We start from the raw sequence: 16,814 nt of genomic DNA on the forward strand, positions 1-16,814 counted from the left end.
AGTTTCCTCCTTCTTATGTAAATCTCGTGAATAAAAAAGACCATTGAAAAATAGGCGAATCAGAACATAACACCGACTGTGGCGCAACAGTCTGGATCACTACGCCCCCAACATTTGCATAAACCCACCCTTGTTCGAGGCCAGCCGAACCTACACAGGCGAATCATCAGAAGTTCTGCAGGTATTGTAAATAAACAAGCGCGGACAACAGAGAAAATGGCAGACCATGGAAATAAATGTTATGTTCCAGGCTGTGCAGGGGATGTGAAGTGCAGGGATGGGTTGGTGTCTGTATTCAGAAAGGCACGGAAAGCAAATAAGGCGTTCTATATAAAATAACGTGAGCCACTAAAAGGACATGGTTAGCTCCTTGCTAGCGGTAGCCTGTTACACTGCAGTACATAAGATTTCACTTACAACATAAACAGAGTAAGGAAAGATGAGGATGATGGCGAATGATTTACAGATCCTGATCACCACTGACAAGCATCTGATCTTGTCAAATGTGTGGTAAGTACTGCCGCTCCATAGTATAAATAGAGTTCATGCGATCACGAATCTCGAAAGTGAAATTATAACGTGATCGACCGATCGTTCAAAAGCCGTTTCAATGCCCCGCGTATTAATAGCGGCTCCCTGATGCCCGCATTTTATATACATAATCTTATTTTATATACGTAATTTATATACGTAATCATTGAAATATATATTTTCCTCCCTGTGTTTCCTTCTTTCTGTGAGCTACTGAAATGACCCGCACTGTGAAACAGCCAATCAGAGCAGAGCTCATTATTATTCATTACCCTCCCAATAAGCCTAGGGTTGTAAATTGACATGTAAAATCGTTTCTGGAGATTTTTTGCCCTTACTAAAGCCACATACCTTTTATGTAGATATCAGAGAACAATTTAAAATACTGTATCAATGCATTCTAGGGCACCTTTAAATAGGAAATTATAATAAATAAGAAACATATTTTTGTTTGTCACCATTTACAAACAGCAAGACGAAGTGCAACAAAATAGAGAATGTTTTTGAAACTGAACTACTTCATTTGACACAGTGTGCTGTGCACATTTGACAAACTCTGTACTATGCTGTTTAACACGTGACCAATTATTAAAAATCATTGCAGAGAGAATTCAAGAATGTGTTTTCTGTGTGTCTTCACAAAAGCGCAACACATACTCATTCATGCAGATGAAGATAAATACACAAACTAAAAAAAGTGCAGTTGCTAGAGTCTGCAAACACACACACACACACACACACACACACAGGCACACACACAGGCACACACACACACACACAAACAGTGATGTGAAGTGCAGTTCAGTGTTTTCACCTGTTTGGCGCTGCGTTCAAACACCACATACTGCTGACACTGCTCCAGACGCCGCTTCTTCATGGTCCAGAAATGCAGAACTCTGTTTTCCCTCTGTAGCAGTTCATTCAGGATGGCTGTACAAATGCAACACAACACACATGACAAATGATTAACATGAATAAATGAATGACTGGATAAATGAAGAATGAAGAATTCTAAGCTAAAAAATAATGAAAATATGAAAAGATGGACACATATTTATCAGATTGTGATATAATCAGCTTTGAAGCTCTGACCTTTGACCTGTTGCTCAGGGCCGCGGGTGTTGCCAGATGATCCCTGAGTGCTGACATTATTCCGATGGATGTATTTCAGAAAAACCTCAGCATTTCGCCTGGCCAGAGTACATGCCTGAGGAACACAGCAGACATTACAGATCCAAAACAGACCCTCACATTCACACAGTCCAAAGCTTGAGCTAGATTTATTTCTTAAAGATCTAAATTAGAGTTTCTCTGATCTAAATGTTCTTGATATTAATTTCGCATAAAGATACAAATTGTCCCTGCTCTTACGTAAGATGCAGGAGACTTGCAATTGTTATTATGAAGTTAGTAACTTTGTGCTGACTGACACTGATAGAGAGTTTGAGAGATCAGTTCAGTTCAGTGGTGACCTTGAGAAAAGCCTCTTTCTGCTCCAGGTGTTTACTGATGAGCGGCAGAACATGATCCATCTCTGCTGAAGATCCCAGTTTATCATGAGCTCCACACCAGTCCTCATCTCTGCGGTATTCCTGCTCCAGACTCTCCAGCACGCTACACACCTGTGAATAAGCCATTCGCATGACATTTAGCATGACACAGGGTTCGGGAACTAGCTGTCACAAGTGTGTATGGCTGGTTAGATATTATGGATATAAATAATTTAATTATATAATTTAGTGTATTTACTGTACAGGTATATTTCATTTTTTGTATTTAAAATTTAAAGATTATTCTTAATAATATAATTACATTTTTTTAATTGTATCTTATATAATAAAATTGTGAAATTATTTTCCAGACCAGACCCCAGCATGGTTCTTGCGCAATGGAAGAGTTTTTTAAACCAAGTGTCCCCTTGAAGAAGACCACTTTGAATCTCATAATTAACAGTTATATGCTAGCAAAATGTGAAAATAAGTACACTTTAGCATTCTTTTAAAAAGAGTACTTAGTACGAAATAATATACTTCAAAGGATTTTACTTAAGTACAAACTGAATGCAAAGTTTTTGGACACAGTTGCATGTTATTTATAATAAAATTCAAATGTATTGTAGCTAAACTTTATGTTAAATGAAATAAGTTGAACTTTACTGAAATGCTTTTGGACCCACTTTAGTAGGACTTCAGCGCATCTACATTCTGTAATTGCATAATTGCATTGTCTTTCGAGAATGTGAGGCCAAAAGCTATGAACAATCATTTAAAATGCATAAAGCTAAAATTATCTAATGTAACTAAATTTGCATACCAAGTATTTAAATATACTTACAGTACATGACATACTTACACTACTTACATTGCATATTATGTAATGATAATGATGAAGTTTTACACTGCTGGCCAAAATTATTAGAACACTAGTATTTTCACCAGCTTAAAAAATAATTTTAAGTCAGTTATTTCTATATTTTGCTGTAGTGTGTCAGTAGCAACTTTACATTTCATTTTGCCATTAATTGTAATAATCCAGTGAGATTTTTGTCTGACAACAGCCAGTGCTCTACACAGAGATCTGATCTGATCATCATCCAGTCTGTCTGGAATGACATGAAGGAACAGAACAAACTGAGACATACTAAATCCAGAAGAACTGTGCCAACGTCTCCAAGATGCTTCAAGAAACCTACCTGCAAAGCTACAGTACTGTTAAAAGTTTTAGGCTGTAGCGTTTTGACCAATCAGAAACACAATTTTGCATTTGATTTAACAAATCAATTAGTTATTAGATTAACAAATGGTCACAGACCCCCCCACCCAATACACATACTGGTGCTGGTGTGGCTGTCAACGACTCCAGGCCCCTGGTTTCATGGCAACCTATCTGATAACACTTGTTTTATTGCTCAATGGAATGCGGGTAGAGCAACTCTTAGGAAAGACACATTACGTCATAAAATAGAATCTTCTCTAATTAATTCATAGAAAAACCTTTCTTGGAATGAACACACATATCTTTAGGTCATTGTGTATATTATTACTGTTCTTGTATATGTTTTTGTTTATTGTACACTGTTTTCTGCATGCTTATGATAGATCACTAGTTAATATCACCTTAGCTGCATCATGTTTAGTCTCTATCAATTCGTCTTCGGGTGATCTAATTGAGAGTGAATATTACATGTCGATACCTATGCAACATATTAGTGTCCTAAGAATCTTTAGAAGTTTGTGCATTAACCCAGGTGAATTACCTATGCAAATTACCATGTTCAGAGACAAAGCGTCGTAAAACTTTCCCTCCAAAAATCCAGGACTCCATTGGGTATTTGACACCCCAGAGGTGTGACCTCTATAGCAGATAAGCTCTCACTTCAGAGATGCCCAAGCAGTCTGCGGTTTTGTTAGATCCTAAGAGGATGTGAGCTAGAACTTTTTCTGACCCTCTAAGTTTTTGTGCCAGGCCGTGCGGCCTTGTCTTTCCATTCAACCAAGCTCCTTGGACCTCAGCAGATCTCTTTCTTAGTTTTTTTTTTTCCATTCAACACTTGGAAGAACATTTCTACCTCAGAATTCATCACTCTTCAGCCCGGAAGAACGTGATCGGGAGTCCAAAACTTTGAAACCATTAAGACTTTCATCTGAGACTGCATTCTGGACACTCGACCCGACCAAAGGCAGTGCAAGTATAACATTTAACTAAACGAAACAGAGGTTTAGTATAAGTTATAGACCCCATTATAAATGGTGCTGATGGTTTTACTCAGGTGGTTAAATGACTTTTTCCATAACTGCATTCTCTGGTTTTCCTGATGGTTTCATCCGTCAACGCTCATTAGCCTTTCCCATGTATGATTGATTGTATGTTTGTTTGTTAGACTAGTCTGCGTTAGTGTGTAGTTAATAAAAGTTGTGTGCACAAATTACATGAGTTTCTGATTCTGCCTTGCATATTAAAATGTCTCTTTACGATTTTGACCCTTTCTACAATGCTCTAATGCATTAATAGGAAAGTATTTTCTGTGGCCAAGGAAATACCCTTTCTTAGAGTTGATCCAAACTTACGCTGAATGTTCGCTGGACGGACAGATCAGCTGATGGCAATTTAATTCTGCGACAGTTATTACTGTCAGACGATATAAATAATTAATAATAATCATAATTAATCGTAATTATTTATATACAATTCCCTTTTGAGCTTATAAATTGTTACAAGGCACTTGTGTAAAAATGCTGTAAAATGAGGATGCTATCAAAAATAATGTCATAAATAAATTTTCTTTATCAATTAACTTCTGTTAACTAAATTAAATCAACATTTGGTGTGACCATCCTTCGTGTATAAAGCAGCTTTTGCCCTTGGTGCACTTGTGCATAGTTTTTCAGGTAGCTTTGCAGGTAGTTCACCTTCAGGAACTCGTGATATGTCGAGACGCTTTGGGAACACCTTCAGCGTGACCACGCTCTGAATCACATATGTAATCAGAGCGGCGGTCATGGGGATCGAAAATGGATCTGACAACTAGAATGGAGACGGATGAGTTCCTTTCTTCTTCCTCAACCACCAGATCCAGTGCCCCCTGCCAGGGATCGGAAGCACGCTCTCCGTTTTCTTCCCCCCGGGGAGAGGGCACGGTGCTCTGGCCATCGTCCTCCGATGAATTCCCTCAGTCCGTCCAGTATGAGGAGCTTGTGGAGGTGATAACTCATGCTGTGGCCAAATGAACCAAAAAAGGCTGAACCAACAAAGAACAAACTAGAGGAGTGCTTTTTACGGTCTAAGCTGCTCCCTCCACCACAGAGGTGTCATGATCGTGGGCAAGACCATTCTCGGCCCACCTCTTTAGTCCCTCGCTTGTCGATTATTCTAACGTGATGGGACTAAATGAGCGTGGTTACAGGGCAATACCCCGGGTTGAGCAGACACTTGCGGGCTATCTGTCTCCCGGCTTGGCATCGTCCCTTAATTTTTCCAAACTCCTCCTTTGCGTGATGCTTATCTGCAGTGAAATGGTCAATTTCTTTTCCATTTCATAAAGCGTGAGTGCAGTGCTGCTTTGTGTACAGCCGTTACCGGGAAAACAGCTATTTTTACCTCTCCAAAAGCGGCACCTAGTGGCAAAGAATGAATTTGCATTTTCATTCAGACCAATGTGAAAATCGACTGATGGTTTTATGCAGAAATCACGCAGCGCTGTAAATGTGAACCGGTATACAGTGCCGGCCCGTGGCATAGGTGACTGGGGGTCACCGCCGAAAGTGTTTTTTTTTTTTTCTCGGAAGAGCGCCCTCTTGGTGCGCTCCTACACCCATATACTAGGCAAAATGATTTCTGACAGTTAACAATTTTAGTACTGATCAAACTGATTAAAATAAAAATGTTAGAATAAAATAAAACTGAGAAACGAAAAATCATAAAATTTTACAACATTTCATATTGGACTAATTTAAAGACTCTGCGTCATGACGTAATTATAATACATCATCATAATGCATTAATTATGCATGGCGCACGCGGTTAAAACAGGTTTGTCATTTATGTGCTCTGAAAGTATAATTTCTAAAAAATTAAAGTATGATATGTGTGTGTTTCTCAGCACCTGTTCTGATGTCTTGTAGAAGGCCACGGAGGCGTTGACCAGCTTGAGTCTGTCTTCCATCTTCAGCATGAGCTGCTGCCAGTGTACTGCCACCTTCTCAGCACAGTTACGGATGGCCTCAGGGTCAAAGTGTCCGGCCTGTAACATGATCTCGGCCTTCTGCTGCACCTGCAGTGCGCTCTGATGAGTCTTCTGAAGAGAGTTGGCGTGGAACAAAGACTACAGGGAGAGAAGAGAGAGAGAGAGAACAGCAAGTAAAATATACTTTATCCCAGAGGTTGACAGCAAAATCAACAAACAGTAACTATGGCACTAACCAAACCACTATCATACAGTGGTGGACCATAATGAAGTGAAGCATTTTTGCATAAATTTAGATAAAGTATCTGTACTTTATCTGTATTGTACTTTTTTTTTTTTTTTTTACAAAACAAAATATTGTACTGTCCACTGCATTACATTTACAGTTTTTTGCAATCATGTTGTCACCAATTTCAGAACCTTGATGTCATTTTTCAAAACTCTAGACACAAAAGTCAAAACATTATATATCATTATTTGTAACACAGGCTGTCCAATGTTCAAATCTTTGCATGTTGCATACATACGTATCTTTAAAGAAGCTTTGCATTTGCAGAATTATTGGTTCAAATAACTAATTTATCATGAAATATCATAGAAACATTACTTTAGATCACCCACACTCAAGACACCCAGAGTTTCACTGTGTAAGCTCTAAATAATGATCAAATCTGTTTTAATCATTCTCGGGGACTTTAATAAAGCAAATCTCTCCCGTGAACTGCCAAAATACAGACAGCACATCACATGTCCCACCAGAGACAGTAATATATTGGATCACTGTTACACAACGATAAAGGACGCATATCACTCTGTCCCACGGGCAGCTTTAGGACTCTCTGATCACTGTTTGGTTCATCTCATACCGACCTACAGGCAGACACTTAAATCTGCAAAACCTTTATTAAGAACTGTTAAAAGATGGACTAATGAAACAGAGCGGGATTTACAAGCCTGTTTCTCTCTCACTGATTGGACTGTTTTTAAAGCTGCTGCCTGGACGAGCCTAGACGGACAAGCTCACAGAGACTGTAACATCATATATCAGTTTCTGTGACTGTGAGGATATGTGCATTCCTACCAAGACTCATCTGACTTACAACAACGACAAACCATGGTTCACTGCAAAACTCAGACAGCTCCGTTAGGCCAAAGAAGATGCTTACAGAAAGGGGGATAAAGTCTTGTATAAACAGGCCAGATACATACACACTGGAAAAGGAGATCAAAGTGGCAAAGAGGAATTATTCTGGCAAGCTAAGGAACAAATCCTCTTCCAGTGATTCTGCTTCAAGTGAAGTGAAGTGAAGTGAAGTGAAGTGAAGTGACATACTGCCAAGTATGGTGACCCATACTTGGAATTCGTGCTCTGCATTTAACCCATCCAACGTGCACACACACAGCAGTGAACAGACACACACCGTGAACACACACCCGGAGCAGTGGGCAGCCATTTATGCTGCGGCGCCCAGGGAGCAGTTGAGGGTTCGGTGCCTTGCTCAAGGGCACCTCAGTCGTGGTATTGAGGGTGGAGAGAGCGCTGGACATTCACTCCCCCCACCTACAATCCCTGCCGGCCCGAGAATCGAACCCGCAACCTTTGGATTACGAGTCCGACTCTCTAACCATTAGGCCACGACTTCAGTGTGGAAAGGTATAAAAGATATCACCAGTTACAGGACACCATCCCCCAGCACTGTAGAATCAACAACTGGCAGACGACCTGAATGAGTTCTACCCACACCCACACTGAATACCTCTCCACACAACCATTCACACCTCCAGCAACCCCCCTCTCCCTCAAACCTACAATTCAGTTCAGTGAAGATGACGTGTGCCATGTCTTCAGAAAGAACAAAAGAAGGAAAGCACCAGGCCCAGACGGTGTGGGTGGTGGATTTTTATTAGTCGAAAGATGAATTAATCAAGTATAATTAAGGTTAAGTTAGCCATCTATATATCAAATTATTCTTCCATTATAATCATATGCCTGTGTGTGTCAGAGGCCTGCATGAATGTAAAGTGCAGACCCTCAAAATAGGTAACAGCTGTAAAAGTGCAAGGGGGGGCTTTTTTCCTTACATATAGGAAAGTGCAGACCCTCAAAATGGGTAACAGCTGTAAAAGTGCAAGAGGGGCTGCTTTCCCTTCTATATATATGTAAGGAAAACACAGCCTAAAAAGGTGAAACCATATATGAAATGTATTGAACACGCCTAGAAGAAAAACTATTTAAAGAGAACGTAGAATACATTCGGGAGAACTTTTCTGCAGAAGACTTCTCGGCTTTATTTTCTTGTTTTAATAAAGTGTATTTTCTGGCATCGAAACCCCAAGACTTTGAGAGTGATTCTTCATAAAATAGGTGGAAGCCACCACATGTGTCACCAGCCTGCCTAAACATCTGTGCTGACCAGCTGCCCCCCATCTTCACACAGATCTTCAACAGATCACTGGAGCTGTGCGAAGTCCCCTCATGCTTCAAACGCTCCACCATCATCCCCGTCCCAAAGAAACCCAAAATTACTGGACTTAATGACTACAGACCTGTGGCTCTAACGTCTGTGGCCATGAAATCATTTGAAAGACTGGTTTTAGCTTATCTGAAGGCCTCCACTGGACCCTTACTGGACCCCCTGCAGTTTGCCTACAGAGAAAACAGGTCTGTGGATGATGCATTCAACATGGCACTGCACTTCATCCTGCATTATCTGGACAGGCCAGGGACTTATGTGAGGATCCTGTTCGTAGACTTCAGCTCCGCTTTTAACACCATCATCACGGACACCCTTCAGAATAAACTGACACAGCTCTCCATCCCCACCTCTGTCTGTCAGTGGATCACCAGCTTCCTGACAGACAGGCAGCAGCAAGTGAGGCTGGGAAAATTCTCATCCAGCACCCGCACCATCAGTACTGGAGGTACCCAGGGCTGCGTTCTCTCCCCACTGCTCTTCTCCCTCTACACCAACGACTGCACATCTAAAGACCCCTCTGTCAAGCTCCTTAAGTTTGCAGATAACACCACACTGATCGGCCTCATCCAGGACGGTGACGAGTCTGCTTACAGACAGGAGGTTAAGGAGCTGGCTGTCTGGTGCAGTCTTAACAACCTGGAGCTTAATACGCTCAAAACTGTGGCGATGATCGTGGACTTCAGGAAAAACCCCCCTGCTCTCCCCTCACTCACCATCATGAACAGCACTGTAACAACAGTGGAGTCATTCAGATTCCTGGGCACCACAATTTCTCAGGACCTGAAGTGGGACAATCACATTGAGTCCATTGTGAAAAAGGCCCAGCAGAGGTTGTACTTCCTTCGCCAGCTGAGGAAGTTCAACCTGCCACAGGACTTGCTGAAACAGTTATACTCCGCCATCATTCAATCCATCCTCTGCACTTCAGTAACTGTCTGGTTCAGCTCAGCTACCAAATCTGACCTCAGAAGACTACAGAGGGTAGTCCGGACTGCTGAGCGAATCATTGGTACAACCCTCCCCACTCTCCAAGAACTGTACTTATCCAGAGTGAGCAAAACGGTTGGCAAAATCACTCTGGACCCCTCACATCCAGTACACTCCCTCTTTGAACTGTTACTGTCTGGTCGACGGTATAGAGCTCTGAGAACCAGAACAACCAGACACAAAAACAGTTTCTTCCCTCAAGCAATCCATCTCATGAACATTTGACACTAAACGTGGAACACTCAACTCTATTATTCATTATTATTCACCACACATACTTATTTTTCCATTTCAAATGTGCACATATCAGACCTGTACACACATAATTGTCTATTATATATTGTGTTTTTGCTATTGTGTACATTGCCTATTTGTATATTATTATTTTATTATCTGTGTCCTGTCCTGTTGCTGTCTTTCTGTTGCACTGTGGAGCTTCTGTCACTACAACAAATTCCTTATATGTGTAAACATATCTGGCCAATAAAGCTCATTCTGATTCTGATCTGATTCTGATTCTGATTCTGAGTGCGGGATTTTCGAGTCCTCTACAGGAGAGAGTGGTTCTCAGCACTGCTGATTTGGGCACTTCTTCAGCGAAATAAAGGTTACATTTTGTTTCATTTATAAAGTCTTTACTGTGCTGTATATTATATTATTTTAAGCAACGCAACATAAGGACGAGATGTCAGTGTGTCAGCTGCAGTCGCTTCGCATGATGAAACGCCTTTTGCCTTGCATAACATAAATGGAGTTTATTCGTTATCGTACTGAGTTTAATTTAATTTGATGTTACAATATGTTCTCTAATCGCAGTACTGTTTGTTTATGGGCAGGTTATAGAGTCAGTCACATTTCCATAAAAATTGATTACAGAGAGCAGTTGAATACACTTAAATTAAAATGCTACTTTTAAATGTTACTTTTTTATTTCTAAAATATTTGTAAAATTTTCTAAAATGAGTTTAAATGTATGTAATTTTGTTAATTATGCTGTAGTCACCCAAAAAATTCAATTAGTCTTGTATTTTGTCCATGTGTTCTTGCTTAATAATAAATGCTCATCTTTTGATTATTGCTGTTGCCTCTAGTAATTCTGTGTGTGATTTTTTATTTATTTTATTATTTCCAGCACATTTTAAGGCAGAAATACAATAATTTTTAAACAATAGTTGACTTTAATAAAAATGTAATCAACTCTTAAATCACAAGCATTAAAGGAGACAGATAATTAGAAGTAAACAACTATTAGAGTAGATCATTTGAGCATCTTTTATGGGACATCATCCAGCGGCCCTCCTACTCCAGACCGCTGACAGCTTTAGGTTTTCTACAGTCAAACACCGGCCTGTGTTTTGTCTGCTGGCATTGTCATGATGAAGGAAAATATAAATCTAACTTTAATAGTCAGCTATGGACATTTACTAGCACAGTCGCGCAGGTAGAACCTCGTCCAAAGCAGGAAATAGAGACCGCTGCCAAGTCCTGTGATAAATGACATGACTACTGTACTGAGAGACAGACTGATAGCAGAAAGCATGAGTCATTCCTTTGCTTTGCTTGAAAAAATCTTAACACTAAAACTGTTGAGAGTGAATATTGTCTGCCAGAATCTGCCCTTATATCACAAAGTTTACACAGCGCTCTAAAAGAAAAAGCCGTGAATTGCAGTAAAAACAGTGGAGCAGCTCTAGACTGTCTGTGGGTCATAAATCCTTCAGGAGAATGATATAATCCCTGTTTGAAATTTTATGAATGAACAATTCCTGCTGGATCTGTTTGGAATATTCTCAGAGTAATCACTTCCATACATCCCTCAGTGTTAAACTGTATGTTGAGAGCATGGTGTATGAAGGCTTTTGACTAAAACTGAAGACATGAGATGTGATATTATAATATATCAACATAAAATGCAGACACATTTTATATTCATAGATGCTGATATGTTAATGTGAATGTGATTTCTGAACATTTTAGACTCTATAGATAGCCATTTTGGACTGGTGAGGGATTTTTAGTGCAATTTTGAGCATGTCTACACAGCACATCAAACAACTCCTGTTTTTCTTTTTCCTTTCTATGACCTTTAAAAAGAACAAGAGAGATTGAAAGAAAGAGAGAGAGAGAGAGAGAGAGAGAGAGAGAGAGAGAGAGAGAGAGAGAGAGAGAGAGAGATAGGGGAATGGACTTTACTCATCTATGTAAAGGTCAGGGCTGAAGTACTGTTACTATAGATGTCTCACAGATAAAAGCTGTACAAAAATGTTCAGATTGTATAAAGAGAGAAACAGAGACAGTGAGGGATAGAGCCTGTGTGTGTGTGTGTGTGTTTACCTCTATCGCGAGTTGGAACTGTTCATGTTCTCTCTGTAGTTGTTCGGCCTCTGACAGTGAACTTGCGTTCACCATACTGGCATCCAACATAGACTCACCATTACGAATCCAACCCAGAACCTAAACAACGCACAATACAACACACACAACTTTAGCACTGAAACACAGCACACAATATAAATATGACCTTATTTAATACATCTTCAATACATCTTTGTTAAAAAGAATTACACTTAAGCGTACTTTTAAAAAGAGTACTTAGTAAGGAAATAATATACTTTAAATAATATAATATACTAAGAATATACTTGCATGTGAATTACAGTAAATATTTAGTTTTTATGCATTTATTTGCATGCAGCATTAATTGCAATACAATTAAAATGTTTTACAGTTTACATTTACATTAAATGCAATGAGCTGAACATGTTTTTTTGACCTAAAGTAGGACTTAAGTACACCTTTATATGCAATTTCATCATTCAAATTTCTTTGAAATACAGTTGAAATGTAATGCTGAATGTACTGAAAAACATTTAAGGTTAACTAAATATACTTTAACGTCAATTTAAACTTGTATGTTATGTATTTAAACATATTTGTAATTGCACATTTGTAATGAAGTTGCAATTTGGTACATTTAAAATATATAAACTTTAAATATAATGTCAACTAACGCACTACACACTACTTCACATAAAGTACATTCTTAAAGTACTTCACATGTGATCTATCTATCTATCTATCTATCTATCTATCTATCTATCTATCTATCTATCTATCTATCTATCTATCTATCTATCTATCTATCTATCTATCTATCTATCTATCTATCTATCTATCTATCTATCTAATCTTCGTATCTTCAAGCTGTCAATCCGATCTGAAGATGTGGACTGATATCCCTAGGAGACTGAGCAGAATTCATAACTCTCTCTGCTCATTTCTCTCCATTAGCACTCGTGTAGTGGCAGACACTTTAAGGCTGTCCCTGGCGACAGCACTTTGGTCCTCTGATTGAGATTAGCTCTGAGAGCCACACTGGATCTCTCTCTATTGATTATCAATCAGAGGAACCGCCAGTGACAGAGCCAACAGAGAGTCATACGAGAGCCCAGCACTGTGATACATCAAGAGCAAGAGAGCAGAGAGCAACCTCAGACAACCAATGTTTTGTCATTTTTGATAAATGGATCAGTGAGGGTGAGTCCTCTTTAAAGAGCTGTGGCATTATGGATAAAGGGAAAACATACATACACTACTGTCCAAAAGTGTGGGGTCAGTACGATTGATTATGTATGTATATATGTACAGTAAATAGTACCCCAAATATGTACCCCAAATAGTCGACGATTCAATGCTTCGATTGGAGGAGGCAGATTTGACTCCCAATTACACAGTCGAATATTCGTGGGTGTTATGGTCATGCCATTTTGGAAATATGGGGGTGCTCAAATCTTTGATTTCACATAAAACTACCAGTTTTCTCCCAATAAGTTAATATACTGCCTATTAAAATAATGCTGTAAATAAGAATGTGAAAAGGAGCAAGCTTCAAATAAATATTTTAACATGCGTGACTAAATCCAACCACCCCTATAGATTTAAGTTTCACTTTCCATAATCCGTGACCGACAGAGGAGCATTTTGGCGGCAGGAATTTAAATCTTTAACAAGACTCAAATTGACACTGGCAGAGTGAAAGACTGGATTTTTTTCGATCAGGTAGGGTACAACTTACCGATTTCAAAATATGTCAGCCCGTTTATATATCGTGTAGCCTATATATTATTTATCTCGTATATGATGCATTTGGTTGAGTTGCCCTGCAGTAAAGCACTTCATTGAGGTACGGTGATTATCCCTTCAGCGCGAGCAGGACAAACAACAATGAATGCAGAATATTAATAACTATGACTGGGACTGTCATATACATAAAATTATGATGAGAACACTATTATAATAAAACGCTGTGAAGTTTTAGAGTTTAGCTGCCGTGTGCACGTTGAAGAACACATCCACAAAAGGAGTTTATTCAGGGCCACGCAGACACGTTCATGACGTGAATTCGGGGCATTTCGTGCAGATAGCCTATAAGTCGTAATATTAACATTATGTTGTATAAATAACGAAGCGTATTCTATAGGCTATGAGATAAATGATGAGTTAAATCCTTTTGATTAAAAACCTGCTATCAAAAGCTTCATTCTACTGGTCATCTTCAGCACGCGAAGCGTTTCGCTGACGTTTATCTTTTAATCAAAACATAAAACATTATTTACCCCGTTTGTATCTGCGAGTCATCCGTTACACATTTTCCTTGTGTGTTAACGTCAGTAATTATGACTGTCTGACTTGGTCAGACTTGGTAATGTATTTTGCCCCGCCCCCAAACATATGATTCGACTATTAGTCGAATATCGGCAAGATTCGAAAATTCCGACTCAACTATGAAAATCCTTAGTCGGGGACACCCCTAATGTACAGTATGTATTTATTTATTAAGCAAGGGGTAGATTAAACTGATTAAAGGGCAGTAAAGACTTGTTACTTTAAATTACAAATAAATTACGAATAAATGCTGTTTTACAACTTTATATTCATTAAATAATCCTGAAAAAGTATCATGATTTCAACAAGTGTTTGCATTAAATCAATCAATCAATCAATCAATCAATCAAATAAACAAACAATCATTTAAAAACTGAGGACTAATTCAGCTTTCCCATCATTGCAATAAATTAAATTGCAAAATATATTAAAATAGAATAAACAATGTATTTATATGCAAATTATTTTGTTATAATAATTTTACTGGTGAGCATTAGTGTTCATTACTGAAATGCTGAAGGTCTCTTTTTATCACTCTATAATTCAGAAGTGATTCACACACATTTTATTTTTAAGAATAAAATGACAGGTGACATAAATCAGCCAACTTATATAATTAAAACAACAACAACAAAAGTTTGATGAGTGTTACTAAAATGGAGATTTTTGTCTCATTGCATGAGGGGGAAAAATGAAAAAAGGCTTTTAAAGATATGTACTGTAATTAAAATCCAAAAACAGAAATAGCCAAAGTGTAATTAAATAAACACGTGTACTTTGGATGTTTTCCTTCCACTAGTCTGAAAGAAGACCAGTTTTGGAAGAAAATAGCAAAAATTGCAAAAGTAACATCTAGCTAAATAATCATAATAATAAAAAATAACTATAAAAAATACTTAACATTTATGGTCATACATTTAAGAATTACTGTACCAGTTTTGCATTGAGCGCCACTTAGTATACTCCATGGTTGTGTTTCCCAACCCTGGTCCTGGAGCACCAGCAAAAAGTCACATTTCTCTTATCTGAGACACACATTTCAGGTCTTGGAGTCGCTACCAATCAGGGTTGGGAAACACTGTTTGGGGAAGTCGTGGCCTAATGGTTAGAGAGTCGGACTCGTAATCGAAAGGTTGCGAGTTCGAGCCCCCGGCCGGCAGGAATTGTAGGTGGGGGGAGGGAATGTCCAGCGCTCTCTCCACCCTCAATACCACGACTGAGGTGCCCTTGAGCAAGGCACCGAACCCCCAACTGCTCCCCGGGCGCTGCAGCATGGCTGCCCACTGCTCCGGGTGTGTGTTCACGGTGTGTGTGTGTGCATTTGTTCACTACTCACTGCTGTGTGTGTGCACTTGGATGGGTTAAACGCAGAGCACCAATTTCGAGGTCACCATACAATACGTCACGACAAGGTGTAAGAAAAAAAAAAAAAAACAATACACTGCTACAATATACAGTATATTATGGACAGAATGCTAAATTGAATATATCTTTGGGGATTCATTTCAGCTGTGGCTCTGAATATCTGCCTGAACTTTATCCCAAGACTGCACTAATAATATGAAGAAAACATATAATATAATTTTGAGTAACCAAACAGCAGGACGCATTTTTCATTGATAAAGTTTCACTTTTGGCCCTGAGATGGATAAGCAGATGGACAGGATACAGGAGTACGTGTATAGTGAGCTGCTATAGAAGTTACTGACTGCGTATGACTTCTGTCTCATTTCCAAAGTTTATGAGTGTCAATCTGGATGGGATGAGCCACTATGTTGAGTATTCTGTGTGTGTTACCTTTTTAACCTCAGCCTGTAGGTGGCGCAGCTGCACACACTGCTCAAGGTGTTTCTGTGTGTGTTCAGCGCTCACGTCCAGCTCATGCTGTTTCTCATTAAGAAACTCCAACAGCTCCTGAACTTGAGTGGCCAGATCCACCTCCTTCTCACCGGTCAACTCAATACCTGCATATCACGAGGGATGTGAGGATAACAAGGAACAACATAATACAGTTTAGTTAATACATATACTGTATATCTAAGAACATATTTGACCATGGAATGTTGCAACTGATAATTTAGAATCAAGTGTACCAAAGAAAGAAAAATAAATGATTAAATATATGATCAGAGTTAAATGTGCATAAATGTCATTAAAAATAATCAATCAAATAAATAAATACAAACATATATACATGCATACTCACTGCATTGTCTGAACATAGATTTCTTAATCAATTTTTTTTTTTTCTCTCTTCTTTCTTTAGATATTGGTGTAAAATATGAACTGTCTTACTACTATTATTACTACTACTACTACTACTATTATTATTTATTTATATTTAAATTATTGATATATTTGTTTTCTTTTTTAAGCCAGAGTGGGCTTATCTATCTATCTATCTATCTATCTATCTATCTATCTATCTATCTATCTATCTATCTATCTATCTATCTATCTATCTATCTATC

General features: G+C 38.7%; 1 protein-coding gene across 2 annotated transcripts in view; it reads right to left on the reverse strand.

Annotated features, from left to right (window-relative positions):
• Window positions 1-16,814, reverse strand: part of LOC306876618 (kalirin-like) — a gene marked incomplete at its 3' end in the record, with an annotated part of 270,920 nt that overhangs the window by 83,804 nt on the left and 170,302 nt on the right. For both annotated transcript variants that reach the window (XM_079427930.1, XM_079427929.1), the window contains exons 15-20: window positions 16,141-16,307; window positions 12,013-12,132; window positions 6,134-6,352; window positions 2,004-2,153; window positions 1,624-1,738; window positions 1,346-1,461 (exon numbers count right to left, since the gene is read on the reverse strand). In XM_079427930.1, the coding sequence (XP_079284056.1) occupies window positions 1,346-1,461; window positions 1,624-1,738; window positions 2,004-2,153; window positions 6,134-6,352; window positions 12,013-12,132; window positions 16,141-16,307 (887 nt within the window). The remainder of the gene's footprint in view (window positions 1-1,345; window positions 1,462-1,623; window positions 1,739-2,003; window positions 2,154-6,133; window positions 6,353-12,012; window positions 12,133-16,140; window positions 16,308-16,814) is intronic.

The sequence above is a fragment of the Barbus barbus genome (assembly GCF_936440315.1).
Source record: "Barbus barbus genome assembly, chromosome: 11".
NCBI lineage: Eukaryota > Metazoa > Chordata > Actinopteri > Cypriniformes > Cyprinidae > Barbus > Barbus barbus.